Genomic DNA, 18,082 nt, shown 5'->3' on the forward strand with positions numbered 1-18,082 from the left:
TTAGAATACAGTGATAGTTTCACTTCTTTCATGTGTAAATCACAAAACCTTTTTTTAAAAGTTGCATACATTCATGCATATATTCATGTAGAACTCTGAGCTCAAAAACTGCATGAATTTATGTAAAATTCTGTTATCTCACTTTTTGGATTAGAATCAATCTAAACATCAGGTCATAGACAGAGAACACAGGGGGCTAACACCTTCAACATATTGTCTAGCTATCACCATTGTTAACAGCTAACCCGAGAATGCAACTTTTAAAAAAAGGTTTTGTGATTTACACATGAAAGAAGTGAAACTATCACTGTATTCTAACAGATGTAAGGCTTAACAATCAATTTTTCAATGTGTAATTTCAGTTACATCAACTGCAAATTTTTGTTATAAATTCTGTGTTACGATCACCTGATGAAGGAGCGTCGCTCCGAAAGCTAGTGTGCTTCCAATTAAACCTGTTGGACTACAACCTGGTGTTGTGTGATTTTTAACTTTGTACACCCCAATCCAACACCAGCATCTCCAAATCATGGGATTGTTGGTAATAGTAGTGACATGGATTGAGATTGTTTAGCAGACAGGAAATGGTAGAAATAAATGGGTTGTTTTCAGAGAGGAAGATGGTGACAAAAGGGTTGCTGCAGGAATCAGTGCTTGAGCCCCAACTATTCACAATATAGTTGATGATTTGGATGAGTAAAGTGCATTTAATATTTTCAGGTTTGCTGACAACGTAAAACTAGGTGTGAGTGAGAGTGGTAAGTGGGACATAAAGAGCCTTCAGGGCCACTTAGACAAATGAGTGAATGGGCAAATACATCACAGATGCAACAGAGCATGGATAAATGTGAAATTGTCCGCTTCAGTGGGAAAACCAATGTCAGACCATTATATAAATGGTGATAGATTGAGTAGATTTAATAGACAAAGGGATCAGGGTGTCCTTCAGCACCAGTCATTGAAAGCAAACGTGCATTGTAGCAGGCTGTTAGGAAAGCAAATGGTATTTTGCCTTCATTGCAAGAAGGTGAGAGTGCAGGAAGAAGGAAGTCTTACTGCAGCTGTACTGCACCTTAGTGAGACCACACCTGATGTATTTATACAGTTTTAATCTCCTTACTTAAGAAAATATATACTTGCCAGAGAGGGAGTGTAGTGAAAGTTCACCAAACTGATAGAGGAGAGATTGGGTCACATGGGTCTGAATATACTGGAGTTTAGAAAAAATGAGAGGAGATCTCATCGAAACGTAAAATTCTGACAGACCTCTGTACAGATTTGCTGCAGGATAATGATTCCTCTGACCAGCACATTCAGAACAATGAATCATGGTTTGAGGATCTATTGTGGACCATTTCAAACTGAGATGAAGCAAACTTTTTCTTCACTGGGAATGGTGAACCTGTGGACTGTCTACCACAGAATGCTGTGTAAGCAATGCCAGTGAACATGGTTTGAGAAAGAAATAGATATCTTTGCCTTTTAAAAATCCTGAAAGGGGTATAGGGAAAGCATGGAAGCATGGCATTGAGTGACAATTGGCCATGATCACATTGAATGGCGGAGAGGACTCTATGGATCAACCAACCAAATTTTGCTCCTTTTTCTTTACTTTTATGAATATAAAGAACACCTTATTGTTTTTTTTATGTTGCTTGATAATTTGACTTGGTAAGTTCATTTCACTGTTATGATTTAGTTGAAAATCACTGACATGAACTTGTCACATCATTAATTCTGACTGTAAAAACTCTTGAGTAAGTTAGATAGCCTTAAATGAGGTAGAGCACTGTTGTTTGTCATTTATATAAACAATTTGGATGAGAATATAAGAAGCATGGTCAGTAAGTTTGCAGATGACACCAAAATGTATAGTGGTTAGTGATGAAGGTTATCTAAGGTTATTATGGGATCTTGGGCTGAGGAGTGGCAGATGGAGTTTAATTTAGATAAATATGAGGTGTTGCATTTTGCTAATCGAAAAGGGCAGGACTTACACAGCTAATTTAAATGTGAGAGGGGAAAGGTTTAAAAGGGACTTGAGGGGCAACTTGTTCACGCGTGGAAAGAACTGCCAGAGAAAGTGGTATATGCAGATACAGTTATAATATTTAAAAGTCATTTGGATCGATATTTGAATAAGAAATGTTTAGAGGGATATGGACCAATCGCAGGCACTAATTTTGTTTGGGAAATCTGGTTGGCATGAGGAGCTGGACTGGAGGGTCTATTTTGGTGCTGTATGACTCTATCATTGTGACTCTTAAAATTATAAAAGTTGTTTGCTTTTTTTTCCTTCAAGTTTATTCATGATATATCAGTCTCTTCCTCAAGCCCCATTTATTACTTGCAAGTTTGCTACCTGTGGGAATTTGTCAATATAATCGTCTGCTCGAAATATTTGACAGCACTCTGTTTCTAAATGCCAGTGAATGGATTGGGTCAGATGGAATTAGTGTCATGAAAGAAGAAATTATAAAATATAAGAAATAAAGAAAAAATTGTATTGTGCAGCCCTTTGAACCTATTCTGCCATTCAGTTTTATAATGGCTAATGTTTGACCTCCGTTCGCTTTCTCATAATTTCCTATTTCCCTTGATTCTGTGAGCAACCTCAACTAATGTGGAAATTGAACCCATTGTTGGTGTTACTCTGCACTACAAACTTCAGTCATCTAGCCAACTGAACCAAACCAACTTCCTTTATGCTTTGTAGACAATTCAGAGAGGGTTCACTACGTCGATTTCTGGGAAGGAAATATATAATGAAGAATAGTTGACAGGAGTGAAGGATGGTCGTCTTAACACAAGATTGAGAGAGGCCTTAGCAGTTGTGTACTGAGAGATGACTTTAAGCCTGGTGAGGGAATCTGAAACACCTGGCAAAAGTTTCAGATTAGGGGTAACCACTAAAGGGGAGATAAGGAGGAATTTCTTCTCTTAGGCTATTGATTATTCATTAAATATATTCAAGCCTGTGATAGAAAGACTTTTGAACTAGAAATAGTCCTGGGTTGTGGAAAGCAAGCAGGAAGTTGACTATCACGCTAAGATCCAATCAGGCATGATTACATTGAAAGGTGATGCAGTTTTGGGGGCCTGTTCCTGTTCCTATTTCTTGCATCCATGTAAAATTGATCATTACCTCTTTACATTAGTACTGCACTTCCCCAAATGCTAAGGCAGTTTAACAGCTTTATCATGGACATTTGTATATTCTAGGAAAAATTTATTTGTCACTAAGATTGCTCCATTTTTCACATCCTCGAGCCTTCACTTTACAGTTTATGTTTCTATTATGAAGGGAAAACAGAGATTAATTAATACCTTAAATTTAATGGTATAAATTACTTCAGGACCTTATTTGTCCATTCTAATAATCTACCTTAGACCTCCTGAAGTATTTTTAGTTAATCTTCTTTCTAAACTCCTTTTATATGATCATTAAATGTTAAATAATTTCCTCTTCACCCAGGTCTAACTCAAATTTATGTATGAGGAATACAAGTGAATGTAGGCATTATCCTTCATTTTGTCCACCTGCCAACTTCTTGTCCAGATTTCTACAGTTCTTTGTGACATATTGCTAATTGTTTGGAAGAGGTTTCCTCAAGACCTCTTATCAAAACACCTTCTAAAAGGGCATCTGCTGCATTGCTGAGAAGTTATCCATCCAATTAATTACTCCAAAATAACTTTTAAAATGTTGTCAAATATAAGTTTCCTCAGGCAGCTTGAAGTGGACGAGATGAGTTTAGTTTATATCTGTTACATAAATACGTCAATCAGTGCATTTCAATGGTGAGCTTGGCAAGGAGATGTTATTTTCTTACTTTCTGGTGGTAGTCTGTTGCAGCCTGGTCACCAGTTTTTGATTTCCATGTTTAACCAAGCATCTGTACTTTCCTTAAGTTGCTGTAGCATTTGATTGTCGTTAACTTCATTGTTATTTTGACATATTGTGACTCAATCTAATGTCTTCACTATGTTATTCTAAAGGAAGAGGTTTCTTCTATGTTTAGAAAGTGTTACTTAATTTGCTTTCCTCCTCTCCCTCTCCTCAACCCAGAAGCATATCAGTCATACCAAACGTGGCTGCATTTAACAACAGAGCTCAAGCAGAAATTAAGCTTCAGAACTGGCAGAATGCCCTTAATGATGTTGAAAAAGTGTTGGAGTTAGACCATGGCAACTTGAAAGGTGAGTAATTGTATATTGGTCCAACACCATTAACTGGCTGCTGCACTGACGGTTTTATTCACCCAGACTGAATCTAGGTGGTTCATTTTGACAATTGTCTAGTCCTCTTACTGCCACATTCTCACTATTCCTTTCATTCTTAAGTGTTCTTTCTGCCTAGATAACTTCATACTCCTCCTGATAATGGTATTGCTTCAACATGTTAATATGACAGTCTATTCTTTTGCCACCAAAATGGAGTGTCAGTTGAATAATTAACTTTGCCAATCCTATTGACTACTTTTGAAATTTGAAATTGCTGGTTTTAAACAATTTGTTGAAGATTTCTGTCTTGCACTCAGCAGGACAAATTGCAAAATACCAGTTCCAGGGGAAAATAACATTTATACAGCTTGAGAGGAGCATGCTGATTGAGTGGAAAATAGATTCTGATTAATAGAACATTGCCTTGGAGAACACAATAATTCATCATGATTCACTACGAAGCTTTATTTAAATTTATCCGATTTCAAATTCAAAAAGCCTAGCAGTTAAGTGTCAGTGATTACTAATTCGCTATCTTGTGAATTGCCCTGAAGAATGTCAGACAGCAGCTTCAATAAAATGTATCTTTTTCAGCAGCACTAGTGCTGTACTACCAAATGACTTTTTATAAACTGAAGATATTCCACAATACATTAGTTAAGAAAGCAGACAGTCAATATGTTCTTAGAGTCAGTAACATCCAGAATTAAAGGTAAAGTAACAGGAAAACTCTGATGGAGGGCATCACACACTTCACAATTAATGACAACCAAGACAGGTCCCCTAGATGTTCTCAGTAACCCACCCAGAAAACAGTGATTTGCAAACATTCTACAAAGGCTGACTTGCTACAGAGAATTTTAAGTTTCTCTCCTCAGAAAGGCATTCTGATCCCCAGCCAAAAGTCAATGCTGTACCTAAATTCTGTAATTATAATCCTCAAAGAGCAGATTATTCAAGGCCCCTCTCAAATCCGATTCCAAGTCCAGCTGCCATGGTCTTCTTTTCTAGCCAAGATGACCTTCTAGTGAGACTCTGTGACCCCCACTGTGTTGGCCAGGCTGCACCCTCTTAACTTCTCAGCAACCGCCTGCCATCTCAGCTTCTTAAAACCCCAAACTTAGCTGAACGGAGCTATCTGTTGCTCCCAAGGTTTCTATGAGCCCTAGCCCAGCCATCAGCATCATAAGTCACAGCAGCACATCAGCTGCACAGAAGCTCGTTGTCTGCTCCCAACTAACTTCACTAACTGCTGTTCGGTGGTCCTTGAACTGATGTGCGTGTTAATATATCCCATCAGGCCTCTGCCCCTGGTCCTAGGCTGATTCAAATGGACCAAATCTGCACGCAGTCTAAACCTCAAATGTTGTTAACAATCTCCAGTCAATTACAGGTCACCCTCCATGTGTGCTGAAAATACACTACAAAAAATTAAAAATGATTTTATCACAATTTATAAAGTTTCCTGTAAAGTGCAGAAGAGGATTTATGCTAGAAGGGCAATTTATGGTAGCTTTATGTGGCAAAGAACATTAATAGGAATACGCACAAACATATATATATATTTTACTTCTGAATTTCAATAATCTTCAATTATTCAAAGAAAACGTCCCTGCTGTTCCATCGTTTCTATAGAAAATGTACAAGGCCTTGAAGAAGTAAGTTATGGTAAATTTAGGTGTCTTAAGGTAAATGTTTAGAAATAGCTGGCAAGATATATTTATTTAAACTGAAATAAGCATGTTAAATTAATCTGAAGGGATTTATTGTGGGTTTCTAACAATGTTTATTGATATGGTTGTTGCGTTGTCCTACATTGTGTTACAGCACATCTACGTCGTGCCACTGTTCATAAACAACTGGGTAATTATCAAGAAGCAAAAGATGATTTGAAGATGGTATTACAAGCTGAACCAGACAATTCGATAGCAAAGGTATCAACTTAATTTCCCAAACTGTATTGCAAAGTATAAGCAATACAACAGTATAAGATTTTGTACTAAATTGGGCATGTGTTAGCTAGTTTAAACTTTGGAGCAAAAGGTCAAGGAAAAGCAAGTTACCCATGGTTCAGGTGGTAGTACTCCATAGAAAATAGTGAAATGGAATCCGTATCATATTACAGTTCTGCAAACCTGAATTATCCTTCCTATTTCCACAAGTCATGATGGTGCATGTTAATGTAGATTTATGAGCAGTATAATGATTTTTTTCTAATTCAAACAACAAGTTTGTTTAACCTTTTATTTAAAAATAAATCATTTGTAGCACTTGTAGGCTACCATTATCAGTGATTAAAAATAATACATTGCAGCTTGAATCTGAGTAACCAAATGTCCATTTTCAGAATTTGCTTGAGCAAGTTGAACAGAAGCTGAAAGCTTCTCAGCCTGTTGGGAAAACACAGAAGAAGGGAAAAAAGATGTTAATCAAAGAAATAGAGGGCTCTGATGATGAGAATGAAAGAGAATTGATGAATAAGAATGAAGGTAATAATGAGCAGATTCTTACAATTTTTGATTCTGATATTTTAGTTAACATTTTTGGATTAAATACTAGTCATAGAGATGTACAGCACAGAAACAGACCCTTCGGTCCAAATCATCCATGCTGACCAGGTATCCTAACCTAACGATTTGCCAGCACTTGGCCCATGTCCCTCTGAACCCTTCCTATTCATGTATCCATCCAGATGCCTTTTAAATGCTGTAATTGTACCAATATCCACCAGTTCTTCTGGCAGCTCATTCCATACATGGACCACCCTCTGCATGGAAGCGTTGCCCCTTAGGTCCCTTTTATATCTTTCCCCCTCACCCTGAACCCATCCCCTCTACCGCCCCCCCCCCCCCCCCCCCCCCTCAGGGAAAAGACCTTGTTAGCCTATCCAAGTTCTTCATTATTTTATAGACCTCTCTAAGCTCACCCCTCAGCCTCCAACGCTGCAGGGAAAATAGCTCCAGCCTATACAGCCTTTCTCTATAGCTCAAACCTTCCAACCCTGGCAACATCCTTGTCAATCTTTTCTGAACCCTTTCACGTTTCACAACATCCTTCCGATAGGAAGGAGACTAGACTTGCATGCAATATTTCAAAAGTGGGCGAACCCATGTTCTGTACAGCTGCAACATGGCCTCCCAACTCCTATGCTCTATACTCTGACCAATGAAGGAAAGAATACAAAACGCCTTCTTCACTATCCTACCTACCTGCAACTCTACTTTCAAGGAACTATGAACCTGTACTCCAAGGTCTATTTGTTCAGCAACATTCCCTAGGACCTTACCATTAAGTGTGTAAGTCCTGCTCTGATTTGCTTTTCCAAAATGCAGCAGCTCATAATTATTTAGATTAGATTAGCTTCCCTACAGAATGGAAACTGGCCATTTGGCTCAACAGGTCCACGCTGACCCACCGAAGAGTAATCCACCCAGACCCATTTCCCTCTGACTAATGCACCTAACACTATGAGCAATTTAGTATGGCCAATTCACCTGACCTGCATATCTTTGAAACCTACACACTCACTGGGAGCATGTGCAAACTTTACACAGACAGTTGCCCAAGGCTGGAATCGAACCAGGGTCCCTGCCGCTGAGAGGCAACAGTGCAAACACTGAGCCACCATTCCATTTAAATAAAATAAACTCCATCTGCCATTCCTCAGCCCATTGCCCCACCTGATCAAGATCAAGATCCCATTGAAATGGGAGGTAACCTTCTTCGTTGTCCACTACACCTCCAATTTTGGTGTTATCTGTAAACCAACTAACCAGACTTCCTATGTTCATATCCAAATCGTTTATATAAATGACGAAAAGTAGTGGACCCAGCACCAATCCTTGTAGCACACCACTGGTCACAGGCTTTCAGTCTGAAAAGTAACCCTCCACCACCACCCTCTGTCTTCTACCTTAAAGCCAGTTCTGTATCCAAATGGCTAGATATCCCTGTATTCCATGAGATCTAACCTTGCTAACCAGTCTCCTATGGGGAACCTTGTCGAACACTTGATCGAAGTCCATATAGATCAAGTCTACCGCTCTGCCCTCATCAATCCTCTTTGTTACTTCTTCAAAAAACTCAATCAAGTCCTGGAGACATGATTTCCCATGGACAAAGCCATGTTGACTGTCCTTAATCAGTCCCTGCCTTTCCAAATACATGTACATCCTGTCCCTCAGGATTCCCTTCAACAACATGCCCACCACCGACGTCAGGCTCACCAGTCTATAGTTTCCTGGCTTGTCCTTAGCACCTTTCTTAAATAGTGGCACCACATTAGCCAACCTCCAGTCTTCCAGCACCTCACCTGTAACTATCAATGATACAAATATCTCAGCAAGAGGCCCAGCAATCACTTCCGTAGCTTCCCACAGAGTTTGAGGCTACACCTGATAAAGTCCTGGGGATTTATCCACTTTTATGTATCTCAAGACATCCAACACTTCCTCCTCTATAGTATGGATATTTTTCAAGATGTCACCATCTATTTCCCTACATTCTATATCTTCCATGTCCTTTTCCACAGTAAATACTGATGCAAAATACTTGTTTAGTATCTCCCCCATCTCCTGCGGCTCCTCACGAAGGCTGCCTTGCTAATGTTTGAGGGGCCCTGATCTCTCAGTAGTTACCCTTTTGTCCTTAATGTATTTGTCAAAACTCTTTGAATTCTCCTTAATCTTATTTGCCAAAGTTATCTCATATCCCCTTTTTGCCCTCCTGATTTCCCTCTTAAGTATACTTCTCTTGCCTTTATACTCTTCTAAGGATTCACTCGATCTATCCTGTCTATACCTGACATATGCTTCCTTCTTTTTCTTAACTAAACTCTCAATTTCTTTAGTCATCCAGCATTCTGTATACCTACCAGCCTTTCCTTTCACCCTAACAGGAACATACTGTCTATGGACACTTGTTATCTCATTTGTGAAGGCTTCCCATTTTCCAGCCGTCCGTTTACCTGCGAACATCTGCCCCAATCAGCTTTAGAAAGTTCTTGCCTAATACCATCAATATTGGTCTTTCTCCAATTTAGAATTTCAGCTTTTAGACCTGGTCTATTTTTTTTCATCACTATTTTAAAGTCAATAGAATTATGGTCGCTGGCCCCACAGTGCTCCCCCACTGACACGTCAATCACCTGCCCTGACTTATTTCCCAAGAGTAGGTCAAGTTTTGCACCTTTTCTAGGAGGCACATCCACATACTGAATCAGAAAAATTTCTTGTACAAGCTTAACAAATTGGATCAAGCGGAGAATAAAAAAATGCTGAAGAAAGGGAAAAATGAGCCAAAGCCAGAGTATAAGAGATTGTTAACTAACAGAAATGGGAAGCCAGGAGTCTTTCATAAATACATAAATAGTGAAAGATTTGTCCAAGTAGGGATTTGGCCAAACAGGGACCAAAAGCCGAACAGCTTGTGAAAACCAAGGATATGGCTGTAGTAGTACCAAATGAGTTCTGTGCATCTGTTTTCATTGGAGAAGAGGATGTTGTCAATGCCGCAGTAAATGAGAAAGCAGTGACAATACTAGATAGAATATCTTAAATATAATGAAGGCACTTAAAAGATTGTCAGTTCTCAAAATACATATGACATCCCACCTAATGCCTCCTAGGTTATTAAGGGACATTCTTACACAGTCTTTTAAATATTGTTTTGATATGGAGGAGGTGCCAGAAGGCTGAAGAATTGTCAATCTTATACACTCCTGTTTAGAAAAGAGAAGAGGATTATGTCTGGCAATTACAAGTCTATTACTCCAACATTGATGGTGGAGAAACTTTTAGAAACCATATTCTGAGACAAAAACAATTGTTATTTGGACAAGAAAGATGAATAAATGAAAGCATTGATTTGTCAAGGGCAAGGTATGTTGATTAATTTGATTGAGCATGTTGATACCCAAATAGAGTATGGTTGGATGTCATGAACTTGAAATTTCAAAATTGTTTCACAAATACCACAGAATAGTCTTGTTGGCAAAATTAATGCCCATTGACTTAAAGGGAGGCCAGTGGCATGGATACAAAATTAGCTAAAGGGGCTGAAGCAGAGACTAACTATGAATAGTTGAGACAGCAGTAAAGATTACAGTAGTGATCCCAAGGTATTTTCTATTTTTTTGCTGTGTATCAATGCATTACATTTGGCTCTACAGCCACAGTTCCAAAGTTAAACTAAATAAGAGGGTATAAGGGAGTAATCTTGGGTAGATGTAGGAAAAGAAGAGGAAAGGTCAGGGCAGGAGAGCAACATCATAATATGGACAGCAAAAGTCACAGAATTGTGGGAAGGGACTAAGACCAAAAAAAAACGTACACAAACAAACTACACATCACAAAGATAACAAAAAGACAAAAGTAAAGCGTCTGTGTTTAAATGTACATTGCACTCATAACAAAGTAAATGAATTGATCGCGCATCTTGAAATAAATAAATATTATCTGCAGACCATGACACAGGCATGTCTGCAGGATGACAAAGATTGGATCCTGTTTGTTGAGGAGTGTATGATATTGAAGAAGAAATGAAGCTGGGTTAAAGTTAGAGCACTAGTACTTTTAATCAATGATAAAACTGGTGCAATAGTTAGAGCTGATCTTTATTCATGAGGTCAGGATGTAGAATCCGTTTCAGTGGAGATGAGGAATGGTAGGTGCAGAATGTCACCATTGGGTGTGGTCTATACTAACATTATCATTAACCCCTAATATTAACTACAATGTGGGACAAAATATTCAAGCAAATAATATCATGTGCTTATGATAAATGGCTAGCAATAATCATGGGTGATTTTAATTGAGATATAAACTGAAAATATTGACAACAGTATCCTGAATATTGAGAATTTCTTTGAGCAGCACATTCTGGAAGCAACCACAGTGCAGATTAAATTCGATTTGATATTCTATAATGAGTCAGAATTAATTATTGACCTCAGAGTAAAGGCACCCCTCGGCAGCATTCATCACAACATAGTTGAATTTTGTATTCAGTTTGAAAGGGAAAAGAATAAGTCTAAGTATTGTATTTTAAAGTTTCAAGGACAACTATCATGACAACTAACACGAAAGCTGAACTATTCAAGTGTCCTGGGATACTAAGTAGGGGATAGTTCAATAGTGATATTTATGAGAACATCTCAAAATACTCAGAACAAATGTATTTCTATTATAAAGAAAAAAACCCAAGGGACAGACCATCTGTGCTTAACTAAATAAATTAAGAAAACATCAAACTTGGGGCAGGAGTTGTAGCTGACCATGACTGAATGTGACCCTCTAAGTAATTATAATTGCATATTAAAGTAGACATATTCATACAATAATGTGTTGGACACTGGAAAATTTGATTAGATTTCTGTAGGGAGGCAGCCTTGGACATAGAGGCTGGTTTTGATAAAATCCTTAAGAGATCCTCAATCAGGGCCTGGTACCAGCTAGTTCAAAGTTTGATATTTGAGATTAGAAGAAATGTCTGATCCCACAGTAATCAAGACTATTTAGGGAACGGTTGCGACATAGTAAATACACAACTGACAAAATAAAATTAAGAGATTTAGCTGAATTTTCTTTAATTCAATAACCGTAGGCAGCAGGGATAAACTTTCACTCCATCTGCAGGGAGATTACAGCAACAAAAAGGTCTAAACAGAATAATCTTGTAAGAGTCCCAAGAGACAAATAACATAGCAAGGGGTTCGAAACAATTGTGAAACCAGGTCACTGTGACTTTGAGAGAATAGTCACCACATTGCAACCTAATGAACTTGGCAAAAATGACAGAGGAAAACTATAAGACTAAGATGAAAAAGAGGTCATTGTCACCTAGAGCCTTAAAGAATCCAAATAAGCTTCTTTTAATAACTTGATAGAGCTATAAAAGTGATTTGAGTTTCATTCCTGTTGTTGAGATTTGAAAAGGTACTATATGAAAAATATTTAAAGCTTTGACAATTGTTTATCCTGTTTTCAAATTTGTTTTAAACTGTAAGTGATAGCTGCTGGACTGAGTGACTGTTTATTTCACCTTTTAAAGTTGAGTGAGAGGGAAGCTACTCCCAAAATTGCCAGCATTAACACAGAATCGCAGTATTAGGTGTAATTATATATTTTTTAAGTGACTTTATATTAGCTGATATTACAAATATTATCACAATGGTAGGAATTAGCATCCTTTCTAATTTTCTGTACTAAGGTTAGCAAGTAATATGAATTGCATGAAAGAATTTGAAAAGTCATTAATAATAAGCAAGCATAGGATACAACTGGCAAGTGTCTAAGAAGGGACATAACAATCAATATTGGAATGTGGTCAATAGGAGCTCAAGAACAGGTGATTAAGGTGCTGGCAAGCATCATCAGATGATGGAAGGATCAAAGGTTGACCACAAAGTTGTCCATCATTGCTTGTGTGCTCACAGGATTGGATGTGTCAATGTTGCATGTAATCATAATAATGCTATATGTATAAATATCCTGCACCTTATTGGGAAGGCTGGAGTGTCTTAGAATCCTCTCCCATGCTGTGATGGTAAGGAGCTCTGAATAAAGATCACCATTTGTGCTGTTGAACATGGGACTCAGACTCCTCTTTAAAATCCCTCTTCACTACAGTGCAAAGATGAGTGGTCCGATGATTGGTCAGAATGTAAAGAACAGCTGAGAATGACTAAAACATTAATCATGAGAAAGAAATGAGTGTGTGATGGGAAGCTAGCTAGCAATGTAAAAATCGATTGTAAGAGTTTCTATAGATACCTAACAAATAGAAGAATAAATAAAATTTGTGTGTCCTCTGGAGAGTGAGGATGGGAAGTTAATGGACGATAATAAGGAAACAGCAGAATTCCTCCATTCAGGAAGGAAGGAAGGGAGGCAAGAAACTACAGGTCAATTAGTTTGCAGTCTCTTGTGATTGATGGTTTTAGAGTACATAATTAAGAATGCTATAGCTGGGCATCTAGAAAAATTAAAGATAGCTGGGAAGAGTCAACATTGTTTCTTAAAGGGAAATCACGTTTAACCAATTTATTGTAGTTCTTCGAAGGAGTAACGTGCTGTGGATAAAATGGAGCCGTTGATATGTGGTACTTAGGTTTCAGGAAGCATTTGACAAGGTGCCGCAAAAGTTAATTGTGCAAAGCAGCAACTCATAGTGTTTCAGTTACATACTAGCATGGATAGAAGATTAGCTGGCTACCGAAAACAGAGTTTGCATATAAATGTCTTTTTCTGATCGGCAGAATGTGGCAAGTAGGGTCCTGCAGGAGTCTCAACTTTTATAATATATATCAGTTAATGGAACGAGGGGAACAAAGGTATAGTAGCTAACTTTGCAGATGATGCAAAAGTAGGTAAGAAAGTATGGTAAAGAGGGCTTAAAGTTGCAGAGCAATGTAGATAAGTTGAGTGAATGGGCAAAAATACAAGAGAGTGCATTTCGGGAAAACACAAAATTGGTTATTTTAACAGGAAGAACAAAAAAAAGGATTTGCTGTGAAAGGCTGCAGAATTCCAAATGCAGAGGGATTGATGTGTTCTAGAGCACGAGTCACAAAAGGTTAATGTGTAAGTACAGTAAAAATTAAGAAGGCTAATGGGAACCTATCCTTCGGTATGAGAGGAAATTATGAAATTAAGCATTGCGTCAAGCATCAGATCGCATCTCGAATTCCTCTTGCAGTTTAGGTCTCATTATTCAAAGAAGGATCAAATACATTGTGAGTAATTCAGTGCAACCTTACTAGGTTGAGGCCTGCAATAAATTGGTCCGATGAGGAAAGGTTGGACAATCCAGACTTATTAAAGTAAGTTCTTTGGTCATGTGCTGCATGTCTGTAATAGTTGTGTATACAATTTTTGCGTGTGCATCACGTGTTCAATTGATCAAAATCAATTTATGTAATATCAGATGTAGTTCAATTGTTTTTCACATGGTGGCACTGTCAACACTAAGAAAAATTGTATTTGCTCAGTTCTGAGTTCCTCAGTTCTCAGTTTCAATTTACTTCACATTCTCGCTTTTAATCCTCTATTAATAGACACGGAAGATCAAATGTAGTTTCTTCACGACATTTATCCTCATGCCTTCAAGGGCCTGTGTACGTGCAACCCCAGGGCTTTGTGTTCCTGTCCTCTCTCTAAAAATGTATCATTTTATTTCTCGTTTCTTTCCTCACGTGTCTTACCAAAACATGTCATTCAACTTATCTCCGCACTAAATTTTATCTGCCATGTATCTGCTCAGTTCACTCGCTAGTCCACATCTGCAAATATATGAATTTGGAGCAGAGGTAGGCTTTTCAGCCCCTCAAGTTTGCTTCACCAATCAATAAGACCATGGCTGATTTGTTTGTGCTTTGAATGCTAAAACCTAAATCCGTCTTTTTGAGTCATAGTGATACACACCAACTGACCAGATATCCTAAATAAATCTGGTCCCATTTGCCAGCATTTCAGCCATTTCCCTCTAAACCCTTCCTCTTCATATACCCATTCAGATGCCTTTTAAATGTAGTAATTGTACCAGCCTCCATGACTTCCTCTGGCAGTTCATTCCTTACGCGCATCACCCTCTGTGTAAAAAGAAAGTTGTCCCTTAGGTCTCTTGTATGTCTTTCCCCTCTCATCTAAAATCTATGCCCTCTAGTTTTGGACTTACCCACCCCAGGGAAAAGACCTTGTCTATTTACCTTATCCATGCCCCTTCTGATTTTATAAACCCCTATAAGGTCACCCTTCAGCCTCTGCCGCGCCAGGGAAAACAGCCCCAGCCTGTTCAGCCTCTCCCTATAGCTAAGACCCTCTAACCCTGGCAACACCTTTGTAAATCTTTTCTGAACCCTTTCAAGTTTCACAACATCCTTTCTATAGCAGGGAGACCAGAATTGCACGCAATATTCCAGTAGGCCTAATCGTTGTCCTATACAGCAACAAAATGACCTCCCAAATCATATACTCAATGCACTGACCAATAAAGGCAAGCACACCAAATGTCGTCGTCACTGTTCTATCTGCCTCTGACTCCACTTTGAAGGAACTATGAACCTGCATTCCAAGGTCTCTTTGTTCAGCAACACTCTCCAGGACCTCATCATTAAGTGTATAAGTTCAGCCTGACTTCCCTTTCTGAAATGAAACACCTTGCATTCATCTAAATTAAACTCCATGTGCCAATCCTTGGCCCACTGGCCCATCTGATTATGATCCCATTGTACTCTGAGATAACCTTTTTCGCTGTCTATCACACCTCCAATTTTGGTGTCATCTGCAAAATTGCTAACCAAACCTCCGATTTTCACATCCAAATCATTTATATAAATGGCAGAAAACAGTGACCCCTATACCAATCCTTGTGGCACACCACTGGTCACAGCGCCTCGTCTGAAAAGCGCCACTCCACCACCACCCTCTGTCTTCCACCTTCGAGTCAGTTCTGTATCCAAATGGCTAGTTCTCCCTGTATTCCATGATATCTAACCTCGCCTACCAGTCTACTATGAGGAACTTTGTCAAATGTCTTACTGAAGTCCATATAGATCACATCCACCACTCTACCCTCAACCATCCTCTTTGTTACAGCTTCAAAGAACTCACTTAAGTTCGTGAGACATGATTTCCCACGCAGAAAGCCATGTTGACCATTCCTAAAAAGTCCTTGCCTTTTCAAATACATGTACATTCTCTCCCTCAGGATTCCCTCCAACAACCTGCCCGCCAGTGATGTTAGGCTCACATTAGCCAGCCTCCAGTGTTCTGGTACCTCACCTGTAGCTATTGATGATACAAATGTCTCAGCAAAGGGCCCAGCAATCTTTTTCCTAGCTTCCCACAAAGTTCTAATATATACCTGATTAAGTCCCAGGTTTTATTCGCCTTTTTGTGTTTTGAGTGGTCCAGCACCATTTCCTCTATAATATGGACAGTTTTCAAGATGTTTCCCCATTTTCTTTATCTTCCATATTCTTCTCCACAGTAAACACTGATGCAAAATACTCTTTTAGTATCTCCTGCAGTTCCACCCATAAGTGACCTTGCTGATCTTTAAGGGTCCTATTCTCTTCCTAGTTACCCTTTTGTCCTTAATGTATTTTTAGAATCCCTTTGGATTCTCCTTAACCATATTTGCCAAAACTATCTCATGTCCCCTGTTTGCCCTCCATATTTTCCTCTTAAGTATACTCCTACTGTTTTTATACTCTTCTGGAAAATCTCTCAATTTCTGCTGTCTCTACCTGACATATGCTTGCTTCTTATTCTTGACCAAAACCTCAATTTCTCTAGTCATTCAGCATTACCTACAACTACCAGCCTTGCTCTTCATCCGAACAGGAACATACTGTCTCTGGACTCTGGTTATCTCATTTTCCCAACTTTCCTGCTGTCCTTTTATCTGTGAACATCTGTCCCCCGTCAACGTTTGAGAGTGCTTGCTTAATACTGTCAAAATTGGTCTTCCTCCAGTTTAAAACTTTAACTTTAACTCTAATCTATTCTTTTCCATCACTTTTTCAAAAAACTAATAGAATTGTGGCCCCAAAGTGCTCCCCCACTGACACTTCAATCACTTGTCCTGCCTTATTTCCCAAATGTAGGTCAAATGTTGTACCTTCTCTAATAAATATGACCATATACTGAATCAGAGCACTTTTTTTGTACACACTTAGCAAACTCCTCTCCATCCAAGCCCTTAAAACTATGGCAGTCCCAGTCTTTGTTTGGAAAGTTAGAATCCCCTACCATAACCACCTTATTATTCTTACAATAACTGAAATCTCCTTACAAATTTGTTTCTTAATTTCTAGCTGATTATTATCCATAATATAATCTCAATAAAGTGACCATCCCTTTCTTACTCCTCAGTTCTGCCCAAATACAGACTCACCCTTTTTACTTCCTATGTCCTTAGTTCCAATGTGTAGAATGACCTCCTGCTGGTCCTGCTCCCCTTCGAGAATATTCTGCACCCTCTCCGAGTATCTTTGATCCTGGCTCTGGGAAGGCAACACACCATTCTCAGACTGATCACTTTACGCACTATCTCCCAGGATCCCACCACCCCTTACGAGTTTAAATCCTGAACAGATCTCGCAAATTTCTCTGCCAGTATCTCAGTCCCCTTCCAGTTTAGATGCAATCTGTTGTCCTTATACAGGTCACTTCTACCCCAGAGGCATTCCAATTATCCAAAAATGTGAATCGTTCTCCCCTGCACTAGCTCCTCAGCCACGCATTCATCTTCTCTATCCTCCTATTCCTGCCCTCACTAGCTTATTGCAGTGGGAATAATCCAGATAATATTACCCTTGAAGACCTTTTTAAATTCCTGCCTAACTTCCTATATTCTCTCCTCAGAGTCTCACCCTTTTTACTTTGTATGTCATTAGTTCCAATGTGTAAAACGACCTCCTGTTGGTCTTGCTCCCCTTCGAGAATATTCTGCACCCTCTCCGAGATATTTTTGATCCTGGCTCTGGGGAGGCAACATACCATTCAGATGTCTTGTTGACAGCTGCAGAATTGTCTGTCTGTGCCTCTAACTAGAGAGTCCCCTGTCACAATCAGTCGCTTGGAACCTGGTGTGCCCTTCATTACTTTAGACCCAGCTTGGTACCAGAAACCTGGCTGTCAGTGTTGTACTCCCTTGAGAGTTATCACCCCTGACATTTTCACTGGGATAGCCAAAGGAGACTCCTTCAATACCTGTCTCCCTCTCCAAACTTACCTGGAAGTCATCCATAAGCCTGACTATATCTTCAATTTATCACCTTCTCTGCAACAGCCAGCCATCACACCCCTAGCTCCTGTAAGTTCCTTATTGCTTCTAACTGCTGCTCCAACAGATC

At 39.0% G+C, this 18,082-nt stretch overlaps 1 protein-coding gene across 3 annotated transcripts in view; it reads left to right on the forward strand.

The window, feature by feature from the left end:
- The window catches only part of LOC140477207 (sperm-associated antigen 1-like), a 133,217-nt gene that overhangs the window by 22,237 nt on the left and 92,898 nt on the right, over positions 1 to 18,082 (forward strand). For all 3 annotated transcript variants that reach the window (XM_072570697.1, XM_072570698.1, XM_072570696.1), the window contains exons 8-10: positions 4,070 to 4,200; positions 6,052 to 6,158; positions 6,572 to 6,713. In XM_072570697.1, the coding sequence (XP_072426798.1) occupies positions 4,070 to 4,200; positions 6,052 to 6,158; positions 6,572 to 6,713 (380 nt within the window). The remainder of the gene's footprint in view (positions 1 to 4,069; positions 4,201 to 6,051; positions 6,159 to 6,571; positions 6,714 to 18,082) is intronic.

Source organism: Chiloscyllium punctatum, chromosome 5 (assembly GCF_047496795.1).
Source record: "Chiloscyllium punctatum isolate Juve2018m chromosome 5, sChiPun1.3, whole genome shotgun sequence".
Taxonomy (NCBI): Eukaryota; Metazoa; Chordata; class Chondrichthyes; order Orectolobiformes; family Hemiscylliidae; genus Chiloscyllium; species Chiloscyllium punctatum.